The following is a 22,291-nucleotide window of genomic DNA, read 5'->3' as shown; positions in this document are numbered from 1 at the left end:
TATGGTCTCAAGAGCCCCAACACCCTTCATCCTACCATCATTTATGATCACACACCAGTATTAACGTAATAAGTCATCTTTTTCATTTTAAATTCTTGTTAAAAAAAATTTTAGATGAAGACAAACCTGCTTTATTCAGATATAAACTGCTGACAAAGACATTTACAAAATCAACATTATGGCATTCCACAATATTCAGATGTATTAGAGGCTGCACACCTGACCAACATCTCAGCTGCCAAATTTATATTAACTATAAATATTAATAGCTTGTTCAAAGGGCAAATGTACAACACTATATATATATGCGATGTGTCAGCAGATTTTTCCATTTTTCTTCAGTCTTCACAGTTGAGAAAGGTTTTTAGGAAGCCTATTTCAATTCCTACTGAGTTTTTCTTTTTCTAGCCATCTTGCTCTCTCCTACCACCATCCAATTCCACCCGCATTATTAAAAATATGTTCCAGATATATTTTGCTCTCTAACCAGTATTCTTTCCTGTTCTTTTCCTTAAACTAATCACAACTAATTTCAAAATGATTTTCCAAGTGTGCTCAAATTCCATCCTAGCACAAGTCCAACTTCCAATAATGAGAGTGGTCTGCTACCTTCCTCTGTAAAGGAGGTGGCAACGGTCAACATGGCAAATAAAGAATCTTTAGGTTTTGGTTAAGAATTGGGAAAAAATATACTTATACTAGAAAGATGACTAAAAAATTAAGAGAATATACATAAGGCCAACAGTGAAGAGAAAAAAATTAAAATATCATTAAGCTCTTCACAACTGGATTTTTATTTTAAATAAATTCTTGAAATTCCAGAAAACTTAAAACCATGAGGGGAGGAAAGAAAATCATCTCCCATCATCTAATCAACCCAACTACTATTTATATTATCTTCCAATATTTGTCATCTGCACATTTTATAAAATCAGCATACATATTTACTTTGCTTTATTCATTTATGTGCATGTCATTTGATTATCTTTTTAAATGACATAATATGTTGTTAAATATTCTATTTTGTGCCTTACGAAAATTACTTAAACATTTCACGTTTGTTAAATAATTGATGGGTAGCTTCCCATTCCTCCAAATTTTAAAAAAATACATCAATGAATATCTTATGGTGGTAGAATTAAATTTTTCTTTTTTCATTGAAATGTTTCTTAATGTTATATTGCTTTAATAACAAAAAAGTAGAAGGTATATCATAATCAATTTGTAGAGCATAAACATAAGGCTAGAAATGCAAAGAATATAGTAAAGCTTAACTTAAACACACTTCAAAAGTGAATCAAATAAGTGATGAAACAAGTTAAACAGAATGCAGTTGGACTGCATACTATTTAGGCCCACTACAAACCAGTCAACATTCATAGCAGATGCAAAGAAATCTAATTTATTTATGTATATTTAAAATATAAGCATATATAACCTAACTTAGTTGGGAGTTAAAAACATGAGAGGGGGGAGGGCAAGTAACCCCTGTAGTGACAATCTGAAGAGCCTGAGGGAAACCACTAAGCAGATGTGACTAAGTATATGCTTCCATTCAGGAGTTCCATTAGTGAGGTTTGACTCCAGGAAAACAGCTTATTTCTTGAGGGATGCTTCAGTCTGGTCCAGAAAGAGAAGACTGGTTGTTCTGAGAACCATGAAACAAGCAAACTAGAGGGATTCAACATGCTATGATTCTTAGTAAATTGATGAATAGTAACATTACATTAACATTATATTTAACACTGCAACTCAAAATAAGCTGAAAGGTCAAGGCTATGTATCAATTAAAACAAGACATTATACCTTATCTTGTAGAATTTCAACTATTTTATATTATTTAGGCTATCTGCAGTATTCCTCTCCATCTATGAGTTGTACAGTCATGCCCTGTATAACATGTTTTGATCAATAACAGACCACACATGTGATAGTGGTTCCACACGATTATAATGGAGCTGAAAAATTCCTATCACCTAGAGACATCTTAGCTAGCCATCGTAGTGTCATACATACTACAATGTGCATTACTCACGTGTTTGTGCTGATGCTGGTGTAAATAAATCTGTTCTGCCAGTCATATAAAAATCTAGCACATACGATCACGTATTATATATACATAATACATGATAATGATAATTAATGACTTAAAAGTTTTACGTACTTACTATGCTACACCTTCTATTGTTATTTTAGAGTGTACACCTTCTACTTATGTTTAAAAAAAAACCTGTGAAATAGCCTCAGGCAAGTCCTTTAGGGGATGTTCCAGAAGAAGGTATTGTTGTCATAAGAGATGACAGCTCCAGGTGTGTTACTACCCCTGAAGACCTTCTAGTGGGATGGGATGTGGAAGACAGTGATAGCAATGATCCTTACCACCCTGTGTAGTCTCATGTGTGTGTTTGTGTCTTAATTTTTAACAAAAATAAAAAAATTTTAAAAGCTTATAGAATAAGGATATAAAGAAAAAATAGTTTTATACAGCTGTACAATGTGTTTCTATTTTAAAAGCTAAGTGTTATTATAAGAATCAAAAAGTTTAAAAATTGAAACTTTTATAAAGTTGAAAAGTCACAAAAAGCTATGGTTAACTTAGTAGGAAGAAAAAAATATTTTTTTGTAAATTTAATGTGGCCTAAGCATAGTGTTTATAAAGCCTACAGTAGTGTACAGTAATGTCCAAGGCCTTCACATTCACTCATCACTCACTCAATGACTTACCCCAGAGCAACTTCTAGTCCTGGAAGCCCCATTCATTGTAAGTGCCCTATGAGGTCTGCCATTTTCTCTTTTAAATTGTATTTTTACGGCATCTTTTCAATGTTTGGATGTGTATGGATACACAAATACTTACCATTGTGTTAGAAATGCCTACAGTATTCAGGACTAACATGCTATATAGGTTTATAGCCTAGGATCAATAGGACACACCACACAGCCTAGGTGTATAGTAGGCTAGACTATCTAGGTTTGTGTAAGTGCACTCTATGATGCTCACACAATAACCAAATTGCCTAACACATGTCTCAGAACATATTCTTGTTATTAAGCAATGCATGCCGATACTCATGAATTTCTTTTAACAACCTTAAGAACTTCAATTCTAATATTTCAAGCATTAGGTTATTAAATATAGAATGTCCAATTTCCTTAAGTACTAAGTTTGACAGTTAATATCTCTGACATTTCACTTTGACACTTTTTTTTTTTTACTGTGATGGTACATCTTCATTCTTTCAAATGTACATTTTGGCTTGTGATTATCTTTCACTTTTTTTTTTAAAGAGCAATTTTTGTGAAACCATGGATAAGTCAAAAATTCATGTTATTTTCGCATATGAGTTCCATCGTGGAACCAATGCAGCGCAGACAGCTTGAAATACCAACAATGTGTTTGGGAAGGATGTGGCTGATGAGCACACAGTATGTCAACGGTTTGAGAAGTTCTAGTGATTTTAATCTCGAAAATGAGCCACATGAGTAACTGATACCAAGGTGGATAATGATGATCTGAAAGCTATAGTGGAAGTGAATCCATCTCAACCTATGCATGAATTCGCAGCAAGGTTTGATGTTACTATTCCAACAATATTGGACCATTTGAAACAAATGAGCTAGATGAAACTGAATTCATGGCTACCGCATGAATTAAATAAAGAGAAACCATCTCGAAGCTTGCCTTTGCTGTTAAGACATAAAGGCAACCCATTTCTACATCATTTTGTTATATGTGACGAAAAAGGGACCATTTCTACACCATATTGTTACGGGTGATCAAAAAGGGATTCTTTTTGACAATCACAAGTGTTCGGCACAATGGGTGGATAAGATGCAGTGCTGAAACACAGTCCAAAACCAAACAGTCATCAAGAAAAGCTAACAGTGTCTGTTTGGTGGTCCAGCACTGGTATTATCCACTATAGCTTTATGAAACCTGGTCAATCGATTACAGCGGATATCTACTGCAACCAACCAGATGAAATGATGAAGATGCTTGCAATTAAGCAGCCAAGATTGGTCAACAGACACAGGCCAATCCTCCTGCAAGACCACATGTCACAAAAAACAATGCTACTCAAACTACAGAAGCTGGACTAGGAAAGTCTCTGTCATCCACTGTATTCACCAGACCTTGTACCAACTTCCAGGCTTTGGACTGCTTCTTGAGAGAAAAAATATTCAATTCCAACAACCTGTGGAAAACACCTTTCACGGTTTCATCGCCACTCACTCTCCAGGCTTCTTTGCTGCTGGCATAAGCAAGCTACCGTTAAGATGGCAAAACTGTGTCGACAGTTTAAGCACATACTTGTATTAATTGTACTGCTTATTGTTTGAGGTATAATAAACTAAACTTCTGATTCAAAATCAGACATTTCATATTTAATAACCTAATACTTCTATTGAGGTAATTAGAAAAAGAGGGAGCTAGGGATTAGAAATAAAAGGGGAAAGGTAAAATAACAGAGTAGATGTGTACAATAAAGCCTTGGGGAGAACAAGGGCTGAAGGACATAAACACAGGACTACATTCTTAGAACTATTATGAGTAAGGGATGTAAAATGTACACAAAGCAGCTAAAACCAAGAGTTTTGGCATGAACTGTCAGAGGCAGAATTAAGATCTTAACCTGTGAGTTAATACAGTATTTGAATAACAAGGTTATCTGAAGACTTTTTCTTGCACTCTGAACAACCAATTTACTGTTTCTCTAAAACCATAATTCCCGTAAGTAACTCCAAATAACAAAACCATTAGCCATTTAGATAAAGGATCCTATTTTTTAAAAAGCCTTAGCATGTATATCCTCTGCAGAGCCAAATCAAAATATAAGCAACCTGTTAAAGCTGTTAAGGTTCCTGAAGTTTCCAGTAAGGGAGAAACATTAAAGGCAATCATAAAACACCCATCACACCACCAAAAAGTAACTGTTATCTTATTCATGTGCTGTCATTTTACCTGAGTGACTCTTAAGTGTGTACCCGCAAACACACAACCACACTAATAAGTGAAATTATGGCCTACAGTTTTTAGAGTTTTAATTCTCCTATGTGGGGCACCAATGTAAATAAGCAACAATGACAGTTATGGGGAGGTTACTACATTTGTATTTAATGACAAAATATAGAGTAGTAATTCCATTTCTCTTTTTTAATATAAACACAAATACTTGCCTGAACAGCAATGTTTGCCAGCTCCAATCCTTACTGCTATACCTGCTATCCTATTCAAATAAGCTTCATATACTCCCTTTCCTCTAAGACTACGTTCCCCAAATCTCAGTCACAGGAAAACTTATACCAACTTCATTACACGGTTCACACTTAAATTAATTCTGCTCACTACTGAGATTTTATTAAGGTCTGAACATTTTTTTTTTTTTAGGATAGTAGAGTTTGTGTGCATTATTTTTAAGAGCTTTGTGGTTCTGCTATAATTTTAAGCATAGTTGAAAAATTCAATTCTATCTACTTCATATAACATACTCACAATACCACTTCATCTGCTAAGTATCTACATTAACTTAATCATTAATATCGGTTAAATTCCTACGTGTGTTAGCTCCCTATAACAAACCTTCTGCTTCTCCTGTTTGAACACATTGAGTCCCCTGGGGTCATTCTTCGTGTGATAATTGGCAGATGTTGCAATTGTGTTGTTGATGCTGCTCATTGCAGTGGCAGTCGAAGCAATCCCTGGTGGAGTTATACCCTGAGATGGCATGGGAAACATACTCTCAGATTTGCACCAAATTCTTATTTCTCCTGCATGATATGGGGAATGACTGACACAGAAAGCATTAGGCTCTAAAATACTCACATACTCTATAAATATGTGTTATGCATAAGAAATAATACTAACAATATCTATGTTAAGGCAAAAAGTACAAAAGTTTTGAAACTACCTTTTGATATTGTTTCCCAAACAAAATTAGCTATGATCTACTTGCGTTCTGTTTATTAAATGTACATACTTTATAACTTAATTAAATTTATGCTAGCCTTATGTTTTCCTAAAATGAATAACTTCTAACTCTAACTTTGTGGCTCTTAATTTTTTTTTACTAATACTTGTCAATATCTGAACAAGTACACTTTCATGTTTTCTTACCTTTGATATAACAATCTGAACATTTTTAATAACCCCCTGCCCAATACACATATACATATACACACACACACAACCTCCGGTCAATAAACAAATTTTAAGACTCATGACATTCTGGCTAGTAACTCCATAGTTCTCTTCTTATCTTCTCAACTTCCTTTAACAGAGGTAAAAATAATACTGTACCATACAAAAAATAGGAAGAGACTCCCCAATAATACTTATTGATATCCCATCTGTTCTTTGTCTTAAAAGAAAACAATGTACATTAACAAAAAAGTCTTTATAAGATCCCTGAAATCCCTGTTCTTTACAGCCCTTCCATCTTCATTAAAACAAATCAGTATTATTTCCTAGAAAACACGTCACCATCAGATGTTAGAAGAAAGATTAATGAAATGCAATACATTTAAGAAATTTGAAAAATGTCAAATAGAGTTCAGCCCTCAAAATTTTTTTAGAATTGAACACAAAGAGCTGAATAGGTCATAAAACATCAAAAATAACAACACAATTCAATTCTAAAAAAAAAAAAAAACACTATCACTAATTGGAAATTAGGTATTTCATAACAGAGTTGACAAAACCTAATCAGAACTAATAATACAAAGAACTTCATTTTGTATAACAGCACTTCAGTATCATTCATCTCCAGCTACCAAGAGTACAGGGAACATGCTGAATGGCCCTCCATACTCAAAACAACTCTATCAAATGAAGATGCTATGGACCACTGATGAACTGAAATACATCTAAAAATTTTTTCTTAAAAGGAGAGAAAGAAATCATTTAAAGGCAGGTTGTGTTAGCATACGCCTGTAGTCCCAGCTACTTAGGAGGCTGAGACAGGAGGATTCCCTGAGCCCAAAACTTTGAGACCATCTTGAGCAACATAGGGAGATCCTGTCTCTTTACAAAAAAAAAAAAAAAAAAAAAAAAACACACAGGGGAAAGGGAGGAGGAAAAAGAAAAGAAGGGGGAAGGGGAAAGGTGAAAGGGAAAAGGAAAGGAAGTTGTATGTTAAACCTTAAGTTGTCACCAGCAACTCAGTTAAAAACTAAACTGAATTTTGTTTAAGTAAATCTAAGATAAACATACAGAATGGGGATATTAAGTAATTTTATTTATGGATGCTAGAAAGAAACCAATGTGTCAAAGATACTATGATTTTTTTTAAGCAACTTCACCTACCAACAATTCTGACATGGAAATAGCAAGATACAATTATCAACAGAGTCATCACCACATGAATGCAGTATTTAAGAAAGAGGTGTTCTGTATTTTTACACAGATAGAAAAGGTTTCATTCTTATTATTATAAACAAAGAAACAAAAATTTTCCTATATATTTTGTACTATCGTAAAGACTTCAGATTTGGTACTTTAAGGTTTCATATTTTCCATAAAGGATCGAGGCAACATTAAATTGATTACTTGTAATATGCCACTAACAACAGAACTAGATCTGTGCTAGGTTGCACTGAATTTAAACACATTTCTCAGTAATTAACATTTCTTATAGAATCTGCAGATTAGTAATACTACAAGAAGGAATTTAATTAAAACATTTCCAAAAGTGTATTTTTCAGACCAGATACTTCATAAGTTAATTATGTTTTATTAAACAGAAAAGAAATGCTGGGCTAAACTTATTTCTTTACTGTAAGTCTTATTGGAGCCTTTAATATGCAAATATTCAAAGTGATTTACTTTGGAGACAAGGTATTTGCAGAATTTTTCCAAACTCACTTGACCACAGAACTCTAACAACCTAATACACTGGGAAATATTGCCTTATAAAAACACAGCCCTGTTTTGGCCACTCTTCTTTTTAGCATACACAATCAATTAAAGCCACCCCTAGCTTATATATAGTAAGATACAACGTTTGCACATTTGAATTATATTAACTTGAAATAGTGATAAAATGAAATCTTAAAGTCTCATTTTATGTATAATACTTGAAATGTGAATTCTAAACACTTAAAAATATCCATCAAAAATCATAATGGCAAGGTTAGTGAGCCATAAAAATCCTAAGCCATATTTATTGTATTGCTACACTGAAACACCACTTCAGTTGGTTCACAGAAGTACCTGCTCATTCTTCTCAGGATCAGTGTTGGATTTGACATGTTTTGAATTATCCAAGATCTTCAAGAACATATCCCAATCATAACATGCAATCATTACCACAAGAAATAAAATGATCCGCATCATCTATATGCTGCTGATAAAATTTTATCATTAAAATTTTAGCATTTGAAGAGGTGCCTTCGAATGATAAATGACTCCAATCTTGATCAAAAGAAATTCTGACAAAATTAAATATCAATCTTGTCCCAGGGCATAGATCGTGGTCCTAAAATGCCATCTTCCACTGAAATGGACCAGAGCTTGAAGAAATGGCTGAGTCCAGGTCTGGGCCTGGAAAAATCTTGCCATATTAAACATCAAGAGAATTACCAAAGAATACCGGGGTCAAAAAAACTCAACCAATTCAAAGAGGTTCCTTACCAGGCAACCTGAGCACCAATAATGATAATAACTACAAGGAGCTGAAACCGAGCTTAAAATCCATGACCTCTAACAATACAGAAAGTACAGAGGAAAGGAAGAAAGGAGGGAGAGAAGAAGATTAACTGTACATCACCAAAGGGATGCTTGTGAACCAACGCAATTTTCTGAAAACCTGTAATTTAAGAGAGACTCATTTATCCTGCCCTTATAAACTCTATCACTGAATAACCAAATATTAGATGAAAACAAGTTTCTCTTTACACAAGTATTCTTAGTAGTATATGAAGTAGAAATGACAAGATATCACCATTATGCAATCATAAATGAATCAATGGACCTAGGCCATATTTTCTCAATCTCAACTTTATTGACATTTTGGGCCATAATTCTTTATTGTAGGGTCCATCCTATATAGAAAGGTGAGCAGCATCCTTGCCTCTACTCACTAGAGAGATGCATGCCTGTAGCACCCCTCTCCATCCCTCAGTGGCAAAAACCAAAACTGTCTCCAGACATTGCCTCTAAAGCAGGAATCAACTGCCCCTGGATGAGAACAACTCATCTAGAACTTTTAATTATAGGAAATACCAAGGACACAGAAAAAGTTAAATGACACCACAGGATGCAATGAGCAAAATCTAGTCTATGGGAAAGTCCACAAGCAAACCTAGTAATAATTTGCAAGAGCAAAACAGAGAGAGAACCTATAGACTAAGAGATTTAAGAAATATGTCATCCAGTAGCAGTGTTTACACTTTATTTTGATCTCAAATCAAACAAACTGAAAAAAAAAAAAACCTTAAATGACATTTGTGAGACAAATGAGAATGTTGCCTGAATAGTTTGATATTAATGATACACTAAAATTTTAAAGGCATAATAATGGTACTGTCATTAAAACTCTTTTATCCTTTTTTTAAAGTACTTTGAAAGATATATATTGAAATAGTTACAGATGAAACTATATGATATCTGGCATTTGCCTTAAACTGTGAGATGGAAAATAATGGGATTTAGACATAATAAGATTAACCACAAACTGGTAATTGTTAAAGCTAGTCATAGGTTCACAGAGGTTCACTGTACTGCTATATACTTTTCTAGGTACTGCTATATACTTTTCCAGGTAGTTTTCCAAAATAAAAAAATTTTTTTAAATCACCTTTAGCAGATATTCTCTACAATTTAATATACAAATCCAAGTAATTCAATTAGTGAAATACACTCTACAGCTAGCTCATCAAGGTTCAGAATCAGATACTCTATGGAGTACTTTGAAGTTACTGAATGGCCTTTACGTTACTAATACTTGCGCTGAAAAAGTTCCAGGCCCAAATTACTTCTGCTTATGCTCCATAGTGTGGGACTCTGGGAACTCCATTCAGTAATTGTTTAAGCACTAACGGAGATCCAAAACTGCTTTCTTGGATTACTACTGGCTATACCTTTAGGGAGGCATACCTGCTATTCTCCTCCAAGATGGCTAGGCTCAAGTGTAGCCATATCATTTCCAACAACTTCTGGTTTGGTTTTTAAAGCAGTGAGAACTGCTCTTAATCAGCAGTATCAAATCCCTAGGCTCCGACTCTTTTCAGACTACAACCTCAAATAAATAGTCTGCTATCCAGCATAATATGAAGCCCACATGAAAGACACCCAGATCTATGTTTATTAAATTATTGTAAAAATACCATAAAACTCCAAATGAGAAAATATCCAATTTAAAAAAAAGTCAATCTAGACAATGTGCTATTATGTTTTCTTGGTTCCAATAATAAGAGCTATGAAAGCTATTGCTATTAGCTTCCTAACAGCCTATGCAAAAGAGAAAGAAAACTCCAAATGGGAAGCATAAACATATGCCATCTAACCCTCACTTACAATAAAAATATATGCATCAGTATCTTTTGCTTTGGGCAAATACCTCAAAATGTCTTTAAAAGGGCACTTTTAAAATTCAATAAATAATTTGGTCAACACCTAATTACCATGCAAAGACTTTTTCATCATTTCAGTTTACCCTGAAAGAGTAACACAATAACTGAGCCCATGTATTTAATCTACATGTTTAATTTCAGGACAGGGCCTTGCTCTGTCCCCAGTGCTAGAGTGCAGTCACATCATCATAACTTGCTGCAACCTCAAACTTCTGGGCCCAAGCAATCCTCCTGCCTCAGCCTCCCAAGTAGCTAGGACTACAAGTATGTGCCAGCACACCTAGCTAATTCTTTAAAAATTTTTTGTACAGATGTGATTTCACTATGTTGCCAGGCTGGTCTTAAACTCATGGCCTCAAGGTTCCACCTCAGCCTCCCAAAGTGCTGGAAAGTACAGGTATGAGCCACCACACCTGGCCTCATGTTTACTTTCCAGTAGAGCAAATGGCCTCCAGATCAAGGCAAGAGTCACATCAGATTATAATCAAATTGCACCAAACAATTCTGTTTATCCATATTATCGTATATATTAAGTCACACACACAAAAATCTCATCTTTCAAATCCCTGTGAACCACAGAAAAAGATTCAAATTTGCAATCCGAAAGGGGAAAAAAAGGAAAGTGACCACAACCCACTCTATACATTCATATATTGATTTTTTAACTGCATATATATATATATATATACACATACACACACACATATCCCTCAGTGCCTCAAATTGTATTTGCTTCACACTATCAATAAGCAATATAAAATTTACTAGAAATAAAATTAGATGGATTTTGACCAAAAACAAAAGTGAACAAAATACCTGGAAATAGCTAAACCTAGAATAAACCATCCATGTAAATTAAAATTTTTAAATCCAGACTGCTGGTATATAGTTGCCAAAAAGAATTTTCAATCTTTTCTTTATTATATGTATTATATATTTATTACATTTTACTTATATACAAATTTATTTATATATAAATAAAGTGTATTTATTATATACACATCTCATTCTAAAAAAGAACCTGAAGTGATTTAAGTGGCAAAAACTCAGTAGAATTAAATGATTCTTCTCTTACATGCAGCTTGGACCTAAGAGTATTTCTTTCTTCTTGGACAAACAGAATGTTTTAAAATGAAAAAAAGCGTAACAAATTTTTTTAAACTTAAATAAGCACTGAGTCTTATGTGACAGCCTTCTGTGATAGTCTTTTGTGATAGCCACCACACACACACCCCTAGGCCAAAAACAGAACCAAAATCAACCAAAGAAACTGAGAGCTCAATGGCTTCCAATTTTCTTATATTTTCCTACTTACCAATTTATCGTTTTCATTGGGCATTTCAAATACACATCTCAATTTGGAGTCCATTAATTCATCAGGTTTTGCCTCTTTCCACTAAAAATAAACAACACCAAACATGAGACATAGGAAGTATGACCATGGCAAACAGGTTTCACCTCAAGGGACAAATAGAAAATGAGTATAACTGCTCGGCTCAGCTGGAATACACTGCTGCACTCCATGTTTATCACCTTGCCATCATTATCTGATGTCACAACACTTTTATGTAATTCTAGAGCTATTATCACCAACCATTAAAATCACACTGACATCACTAGCAATCACAGGACTTTCTTCTTGTGGAAGCATTTCTAAATTGTTTCTAAAAATACTATTTCAAAATTTACATTCTTGAAATTAAGTCAGGATTATTTACAATCAACAGACTTACTGATTTTTTAAAAATCTAATTTTAAATTTCTAAAAATTAAGTTGCTCTATTGAGTACTAAACAAAAATCAACAGTTTAAACTACATTCCCCAAAATAAATTCTGTTCAACTTCTATACTTACCACAGCTTCCATATCTGAAGTGTTTGGTGGAGCAAAAATTGTCTGTACCATAAACTTGTGTTTACTCTTTTCATTCGGATCATAGTCAAACGGCTGTAGCATTACTAAGTAAGAAGAAAAGATATATTGTCTTCTGCATTTGTTTGCATATGACTCCTATTACCTCATTCACTAATATGCAAATTTCAAGACAACCAAGAAAGGTTCAAGAAATCAAACACTAGGTTATTTACATTAAGGATCCAGAATCAACTTTATAGATTCTAATTATTTTTAATTTGCCCACCTTTCTGATTTACTAAGTCTTTTACAACCCACAAAATAACAAATGGCTATTAAAAAAAATATGAATTTATGACTGCCCCTTCTATACTTTGTAAACATTTTCAAAACTTTGTCAACAGTAACTACTATATTGCCTGTAAGCTCTATTTATATCATTTTTATTATAATAAAACTATTTATAATGTGAATTTAGGCTTCATATTAGTATTTCATGATAGTTTAAAATTAGACAACTGGGGTTATTTAAAAGAGAAATACTTGATAACTTAAAAAAAAAACACTGCCAGGCCGGGCGCGGTGGCTCACGCCTGTAATCCTAGCTCTCTGGGAGGCCGAGGCGGGCGGATTGCTCGAGGTCGGGAGTTCGAAACCAGCCTGAGCAAGAGCGAGACCCCGTCTCTACTATAAATAGAAAGAAACTAATTGGCCAACTAATATATATAGAAAAAATTAGCCGGGCATTGTGGCACATGCCTGTAGTCCCAGCTACTTGGGAGGCTGAGACAGAAGGATCGCTTGAGCCCAGGAGTTTGAGGTTGCTGTGAGCTAGGCTGACGCCATGGCACTCACTCTAGCCTAGGCAACAAAGCAAGACTCTGTCTCAAAAAAAAAAAAACACTGCCATATATTGTTTTAATATAACTAATTTTTCTAAAATGGATTTTAAATAAACACCTATTCAAAAAGTTTAACAATTTAAATCTTCTAAGAAAACAAAGCATACGCATAGCCTCTTCATCTCTAGAATTTATTCTACAGTCCCAATAATAACATTCAAATTTTTTCTAAACATTTATGATTTTCAATTTAGGTTATTTAAGGCTCTGAGTGGTTTTATAAGTCATGCTAAACTTGAGTAACATAAATCCAATATAAAAGGTTATAAAGAATAAGCCAACAATTATATAAAACATGTATATGGTATTATAGAACTTACTCCCTGCTAATATTTAGATTATTTCTAAGATATATCAAAAAGACAAATACAATTAAGCAAATGTAAGACATAATAATTATGTAAGAAAATCTTATTCATAAGATATATCTGAAAAGTCCATTAACTCCTATCATGGCTAAAAAAATGTATTCAAGGGAACCAAGAGAAGGCACAACAAAATTCCATTAACAGCCTTCACTAAGCAATCACTATAAGCTAATCATTATGAACCAAAAATTTGTGAATAAAAAGCAAGCTTAAAAACATGGTTAACTTTATGACAACTATACTCTAAGGTTGTAAACTATATAACAAGAGAAGGCAATCCCAAAAATATAAATATGTACAAATTAAAAAAGCAAATCTACAAAACTAAATGCTAAAGGGACACAGGAAAAAAGAAACGAACATGTAACAGAATTAAACAGAGAAGGTTACTGGAGGAAGCACAGCTGAGTGACTCCTTAAGTGGAAAGACACTACACTAAAAACTAGAAAAGCCAAATTCAAATTGGAGGAGAGGAATCTGAGGACATGCTATGTAATCATTAATTAGTTTGGAGTTTTCAGTAAGTCAGGTGCTCAATGCAATGGGTTTATGGGGTGAAAAATGCTTTGAAAAGCATAAATTTTCTTAAGAAATAAATTAATGTTCTTAAACTTCAGCAATCTGGAACCCTCCAAAAAAAGTCATTCTGTAATAGTTTTATGGATTCTAGGTATATAGCTGTTTATACCAATAAACTATTTTTAACTACGTGGACTGAAATAATTCTATCTCCTTCCAATTTAGCTAAAGGCTTAAAGATGTAGAGAGCAACAATTAGAATGTATGCATTGCTTCCTTTATCATACTGCTCATCCATCTTTCTGAGGAACTGATGAACTTGACTATGCAAGCAAACATGAAAGGATTCTTCCCAGGTCTTACCACAAGAGTCACTAAAAACATCTTATTTTCTAGAGCTTCCTAGCTCTTGAGTTTTGGCCTATACCTACTGAAGGAGGATTTAGTGTCACCAAGAACTCTGACTATGGTTTGTCCTTTATTACCCTTGTAGTCAGGTTCCACCTCTAAATATTCTCAAGGTGCCTGCTAAAGACTCTCACCTCTGTATAATTTGCTATTTTTAATCTGCTATGGATTTGAAAACTATAAACTGATACAAAATTATATTTTAGGATTGCTTGTAAGGATCACCCAGGCATTCTTATTGTTGTTGCTAATGTACGCATTTCTAAGCCATGCCCCCAGAGACTCTGATATGAGATGAACTCATGTGTTTTCATGCTCCCCATGTTATCACAACACAAAGTAGGAGATGAGAACTACTGTTACAAACTTAAGAGGTTCTCCCATAAAGGAACCATATACACTCTCATATTTCTTATTTCCCAGGTATGTTAGATATATAGTTAAGGAGTATCATCCTCAGAAATCAGAGGGACTATCTGAGGGAAGAAAGGAACAGTTTACAGAGGGCATTAACTGTGGCACCAGCATAGATTGACTCGACAGGAGGAGTAAGGAATCCATATATTGCAGGAACTAAGCATATTTTTTCAACTACAAATAAAGACATAACAGTAATAAAAATAAAGATTTGAAATGCAGGACACTGTTGGCATTCACAATGAAAGGCAAAGACTCATCTGATTTGATTCAATAGGCAAAAAAAGAGGCACTGTACTTCTTTTTTTTTTTTTTTTTGAGACAGAGTCTCACTACTCTGTTGCTCGGGCTAGAGTGCCATGGCGTCAGCCTAGCTCACAGCAACCTCAGACTCCTGGGCTCAAGCAATCCTTCTGCCTCAGCCTCCCAAGTAGCTGGAGCTACAAACACTACAGGCATGCGCCACTACGCCCGGCTAATTTTTTCTATATATTTTTTGATTGGCCAATTAATTTCTTTCTATTTTTAGTAGACAGGAGCTCTCACTCTTGCTCAGGCTGGTTTCAAACTCCAAACCTTTGAGCAATCCTCCCGCCTCAGCCTGGCATTGTACTTTTTCAAGCAAAAGAATGACAACACTTCTATAGCTGCATGCAATATGTAACAAGCTCAAGATCTAAATGAGAATAACCAATAACAAAAATGGTGTGATTTTTCAAAGATAAAATAATAAAAGCAGAATGTAGTGGTGAGTTACAGAAACAAAGGTTAGATATAAAATTTTAAATTGATAATGACTTAAAAATAATTATTTACAAATACCTCCCCCCACAAGATGAGAGTAAGAAATTTTCCATGACAGTTTGCATATGGTAGGACAATGGACATCTTTAAAGGCAAAGCCAGAGTAACATAAGATTTCCCTCCCTCCAGCTGAAACCCAAATAATTAAACCAAATTAAACATAATCATAAAATGTCAAAATTAAAATGTACATATATTCAGGACACGATTTGCTACCTGAAACAGTCACAGTCGACCCTGGGTCAATAATTCCACTGTTGGGCCTCACACAGTACCGGCGAGGTGCTGTAGTCTTCACTTTGAAACACACTTTTCTATCAGATGGATTTCGCAATTTAAGATTTGTAGTGACTACATCTGTAAAGGGGCCTGTAAGGTTCAAATATTAAAGAGGAAAAACATTTAATTGAATTCAAAATAAAACAAAAAAAGAATTCAAAACTGAATGTATACAATCTCTATTTTATTTATGTGTTGACGTCTGTATGCACAAATACACCAAGTGGCTAATAGTGCCTTTCTCCAGGTGATAGACTTATATGTAAATTGTATTATCTCCTTCATTTCCTTACCATGTTTCACACAATTTCTACTGTAAATATATATTAGTTCTATCAAAAAAAGCCTTTTGAAAGTTTCAAACTATGAAATACATCTACAATTGTATTCTTACAGTATGTTCTTACCACATTACTGAAAATATTTTCCAGTGGTCTGCAACCAGTGCCAAGTTCATTTTACTAGGCTAACTGCGAAAGTCTCAACATCTGAAGATACTGCACCCTATGAAAACAGTTCCTGCTTCATCTTAATTAGGTTTAATCAATTCAATCAATCAATCCAAATTCACTCACACATTTGTTAAGTGTTTATTATATATACTGTGTCATATGCAATAGATACAAAGCTTTTAAGCTCTGGCTCTGTACCCAAATATAAAATTACAAAAACAAGGAACCCAAAAGGCTGATCCAATCCTGCCTCAATTAAACCAGCATAAACTCATTTTTCAAAACGCAGGGGTATGCCACCATTTTGCTCTTGGTTGAAGGAAAGCCTAAAGGTAGAGTACACAGATTAATTTAATCAACAAAATAAATAGATGCTTGTTTTTTAAATGTTTGCTATTCTTATTAGTGGTTAAAATGCCTGAAGTCAGGTATAGGTTTAATTTTTTTTTTAATTTCAATAAATGTATATAATGCTAAAGTCAGGGCTTTCAGTGTACCCATCACCAGAATAGTGTACACTGTACCCAACAGGCAGATTTTTATCCCTCATCTCCCTCCCACTCTCCCCCCCTTCCTTAGTTTTCAATGTCCATTACACCATTTTATGATCATGTATCTCTCATTTAGCTCCCACTTTTAAGTGAGAACATGTATTTGTTCTTCCATTCCTGAGATACTTCACTTAGGATAAGTCTCTAGTTTCAAGCAAGTTGCTGTAAAAGACATTATTTCATTCCTTCTAATGTCTCAGTAGTAACCCATGAGGTGTGTGTGTGTGTACATACATACATACATACACATACCACAGTTTCTTTATCCGCTCATCAGTTGATGGCACTTTGGTTGATTCCCTATCTTTGCAATTGTGAATTGTGCTGCAATGAGCATTCAGGTGCAGGTCTCTTTTCTGGTGGGTGGATACCCAGCAGTGGGATTGCTGGATCAAATGGTAGGTCTACTTTTAGTTCTTTGAGGAATTTCCATACTGCTTTCCATAGTAGTTGTACTAAGTTTACATTCCCAAAAATAATGTATAAACATTCTCTTTTCACCTCATCTGTACCACCATCTATCATTTTTTTTTTTTTTTTACTTTTTAGTAATGGCCATTTTGACAGAGGTAAGGTGTTATATCTCATTCTGGTTTTAACTTGCATTTCCCTGATTAATGATGTTGAGTATATTTTCATGTTTATTAGCCATCTGTCTATTTTCTTTTGAAAAGAAAAAAAAAACTTCATGTTTTTCGCCCACTTTTTGATGGGTTTTTTTCTTGCTGGTTTGAGTTTTCTATAGATTCTGGATATTAGCTCTTTGTTGAAAGTATAGTTTGTATTTCCCCCATTCTGTAGGTTGTCTATTTACTCTGATCATTTCCTTTGCTGTGCAGAAATATTTTAGTTTAATTAAGTTCCATTTATTTATTTTTATAGTTGCTATATTTGCTTTTGGGGTCTTAGTCATAAATTCTTTCCAGGGGTCCTCAAACTGCAGCTGGCCAAGGACATTTATCCGGCCCGCTGGGTGTTTTTGCCGCCGCTGCCTCTCCTGCTTAGCAGCCGACTCATCCCGGGCCCACAGTGCGCATGTGTGGAATGTGTGCGGTACTCTCCAATGGCCCTACACCGGTCTGAGGGACAGTGAAATGGCCCCGTTTAAAAAGTTTGAGGACCCCTGGTCTAGGCAATGTCCAGGAGAGTTTTCCCTATGTTTTCTCCTAGAATTTTTATGATTTGAAGTCTTACATTTAAATCTTTAATCCATCTTGAGTTAATTTTTACATATAGTGAGACATAGGGATGCAGTTTCATTCTTCTGCATGTAGCTAACCAATGTTCCCAGCACCACTTATCAAATAGGTGTCCAATGTTCCTAGTATCACTTATCAAAATCGTACGTCCCAGTGTACGTTTTTGTCTGCTTTGTTGAAAATCAGTTGGTTGTAGATATATGGGTTTATTTCTAGGTTCTCTATTCTGTTCCATTGATCTATGTGTCTACCTTTATACCAGTATTAGGCTCTTTTGGTTACTACAACTCTGTAGTATAACTGGAAGTCAGATAACCTGATATCTTCAGATTTGTTGTTTGTGCTTAGAATTGTTTTGGCTATTTGGGCCTTTTTTGGTTCCATATGAAGTTTAGGATTGTTTTTTCTCAATCTGTGAAAAGTGACATTGGTATTTTGATGGAAATTGCATCGAATCTGTAAATCACTTTGGGCAGTATGGACATTTTAACAATGCTGATTCTTCTAAACCATGAGTATGGGATGTTTTTCATTTGTTTACGTCCTCTATGATTTCCTTCATCATAGATGTTGAAAGAACATAAGTGCTTTGTAGTTCTCCTAGTAAACACCTTTCACCTTTTTGGTTAAGTAGGTATCTCACTTTCCTTGTAGCTATTGTAAATGGTATTGAGTTCTTGATTTGACGATCAGCTTGACTGTAATTAGTATATAGAAATGCTATTGACTTACGTACATTAATTTTATAACCTAAGACTTTACTGAATTTATCTATCAATTCTAAGAGTCTTCTGGTGGAGTCTTGAGGGTTTTCTAGACAAAAGATCATATCACTGGCAAACAGTTTGACCTCCTCTTTCCTGATTTATATGCTCTTTATTTCTTTTTCTTTCCTGATTACTCTGGCTAGGACTTCCAATATTATGGTGACTAGAAGTGGTGACAGGCCGGGCGCAGTGGCTCACACCTGTAATCCTAGCACTCTGGGAGGCCGAGGGGGGCGGATCGCTCGAGGTCAGGAGTTCAAAACCAGCCTGAGCAAGAGCAAGATCCCGTCTCTACTATACATAGAAAGAAATTAATTGGCCAACTAATATATATATATAGAAAAAATTAGCTGGGCATGGTGGCACATGCCTGTCGTCCCAGCTACTTGGGAGGCTGAGGCAGCAGGATTGCTTGAGCCCAAGAGTTTGAGGTTGCTGTGAGCTAGGCTGACGCCACGGCACTCACTCTAGCCTGGGCAACAAAGCGAGACTCTGTCTCAAAAAAAAAAAAGAAAAAAAGAAAAAAAAAGAAGTGGTGACAGTGGGCATCCTTCTCCTTCGTCTTGTTCCAGTTCTTAAGAGGAATGCTTTCAACTTTTCCCCATTCACTATAATGTGGCTGTGGGTTTATTTTATGGTATGCTCCCTCTATGCCTTGTTTGTTGAGGCTTTTTATCATGCGGGGATGCTGGGTTTTACTCAATGCTTTTTCTGCATCTATTGCGATGATCACATGCTTTCTGTTTATCTTTTTATGTGGTGAATCACACATTTATTGATTTGTGTATGATGAACCATCTGTGCATCCCTGGGATGAAACCCACTTGATCATGAAGAATTATATTTTGATATTGCTGTTGGGTTTGGCTTCCTAGTATTTTGGTGAGGATTTTTGTATCTATGCTCATGAGGGATATTGGTCTATGGTTTTCTTTGTTGTGTCCTTACCAGATATTGGTATCAGGGTGATAATGGCATCACAGAATGAGTTAGCAAGGATTCCCTCCTTCTCAATGTTATGGGACAGTTTCAGTAGGACAGTTGCCAGTTGTTCTTTGTAGGCCTGGTAGCATGTGGCTGTGAATACTGGTCTTTTTTTTTTTTTTTTTTTTTATGGGGAGTTTTTATATTACTGTTTTAAACTTTCCACTCGTTATTGGTCTATTCGGAATTTCTATTACTTCCTGATTCAATTCAGGCTGCGTGTTTCCAAAAATTTATCCATTTTCTCTAGATTTTCTAGTTTGTGTGCATAAAGGTTTTCACGGTAGTCTCAAATATTTTGTATTTCCATGGTATCAAGTGTAATATTTCCTTTTTCATTTCTGATTGAGCTTATTTGAATCCTTTCTCTTCTATTAATATTTCCGGTTAATCTAGTTAGTGGTCTAGTGATCTTATCTTTTCAAGGAACCAACTTTTTGTTTTCTTGATTCTTTATATTGTGTTTTGGGTTTCCATTTCATTTAGTTCCACTCTGATCTTTGTTGTTTCTTTTCTTCTGCTAGCTTTGGGTTTGGTCTGTTCTACTTTTCCTAGTTCCTTGAAGTGTGACACTAGGTGGTTAATTTGTGATCTTTTTTATGATATGTGACATTTAGTGCCATTAACATCCCTCTTAGCACTGCTTTTGCTGTATCCCAAAGATTTTTGGAAGCTTCTGTCACCTTTGTCATTCAATTTGATAAATTTTTTAATTTCCATCTTGATTTCATCATTGACCCAAGGATCACTGAGCAGCAGGTTGTTTAATTTCCATGTGTTTGTGTAGTTTTGTGAGTTCCTCTTACAATTGATTTCTAGTTTTATTCCACCGTGGTCTGAAAAGAAACATAGTGTGATCATAATTTTTTCTTTGCTGAGACTTGTTTTGTGGCCTAACAAATATATATCTCAGAAAATGTCCCATGTGCTGAGAAGAATGTATATTCTGCAGTTTTTGGGTAGAATGTTCTATAAATGTCTGTTAGGTCCATTTGTTATAGAATCCCGCTTAAGCCAAGTGTTGATTTTCTGCCTTAATGATCTCTTTAGTTCTATCAGTGGAGTGTCCGCGAAGTCCCTGGCTATCATCAATACAAGGCTGCTGTTTATTTCCTTCCTTATATCTAGTAGAATTTGTTTCATGCTCCTGTGTTAGGTGCATCTGTATTCAGGACTGTTATATCTTCTCAAGTTGATCCCTTTATCATATAATGATTGTCTTTTTTTAACCACTGTTGATTTAAAGTCTATTTTATCTGATACAAGAACAGCTACTCTTACTTAGTTTTGGTTTTTGTTTGCGTGTATTATTTTTGTCCAGCCATTTACCCCGAGTCTATGAGAATCTCTGCAAGTTAAACGGGCTTCTCAGAGACAGCCTATTATTTGAGTTGTGTTTTTATCCATTCAACCAATATATATCTTTTAAGTGGGTCATTTACATTCAATGTTATTATAGTATTGATATGTGACATACTATTCTGTTCATCATGTTGACTGTTACCTAGTCACTTTGTTTTCTCATTTGTTCTACTGTTTTATAAGAGCTGTGAGTTTTAACTTTTGAGTGTTTTTACACTGGTTGGATATCAATTGTTCTGTTTCACGTACAGAGCACTTTTAAGCATTTCTTATAGGGCAGGTCTAGTCATGACAAATTCCCTTAGTGTTTGCTTGTCTGGGAAAGACTTTATTTTTCCCTCATTTATGAAACTTAGTTTTGCAGGATACAAAATTCTTGGCTGGCAATTATTCTGTTTAAGAAGACTAAAAACGGGACCCAAATCCTTTTTGACTTGTAAGGTTTCTACTGAGAAGTTTGCCTTTAGTCTGATAGGTTTTCCTGTGTAAGTTACTTGCTCCTATAGTCTCACAGCTTATAGGATTTTCTCCTCCATTTTGACTCTGGCCATACTGATGGACTATGTTCCTTGGTGGTGTCCTACTTGCCATGAGTCTTCCAGGTGTTCAATGACCTTTTGTATCAGAAATGTCCAAATCTCTGGTGGCACCAGGGAAATTCTCTCAAATAGGTTTTCCATGTTTTATGCTTTTTCTTCTCTCCATTTCTCGTAGAGATTATTCTTTCTTCTTCTTTTTTTTTGAGACAGAGTCTCGCTTTGTTGTCCAGGCTAGAGTGAGTGCCGTGGCGTCAGCCTAGCTCACAGCAACCTCAAACTCCTGGGCTCGAGCGATCCTTCTGCCTCAGCCTCCCG

The 22,291-nt window shown here is 34.9% G+C and overlaps 1 protein-coding gene across 3 annotated transcripts in view; it reads right to left on the bottom strand.

Annotated features, from left to right (window-relative positions):
• The window catches only part of VAPA (VAMP associated protein A), a 48,204-nt gene that overhangs the window by 5,014 nt on the left and 20,899 nt on the right, over window positions 1–22,291 (bottom strand). For 2 of the 3 annotated variants that reach the window (XM_012746161.2, XM_075993688.1), the window contains exons 2-5: window positions 16,060–16,212; window positions 12,425–12,528; window positions 11,885–11,965; window positions 5,582–5,716 (exon numbers count right to left, since the gene is read on the bottom strand). In XM_012746161.2, the coding sequence (XP_012601615.1) occupies window positions 5,582–5,716; window positions 11,885–11,965; window positions 12,425–12,528; window positions 16,060–16,212 (473 nt within the window). The remainder of the gene's footprint in view (window positions 1–5,581; window positions 5,717–11,884; window positions 11,966–12,424; window positions 12,529–16,059; window positions 16,213–22,291) is intronic. The other variant, XM_012746162.2, reaches the window with a different exon arrangement.

This window comes from Microcebus murinus, chromosome 17, assembly GCF_040939455.1.
Source record: "Microcebus murinus isolate Inina chromosome 17, M.murinus_Inina_mat1.0, whole genome shotgun sequence".
NCBI lineage: Eukaryota > Metazoa > Chordata > Mammalia > Primates > Cheirogaleidae > Microcebus > Microcebus murinus.
Note: the sequence above shows the minus strand (reverse complement) of the source record. Positions and strands in the feature narration are given on the sequence as shown.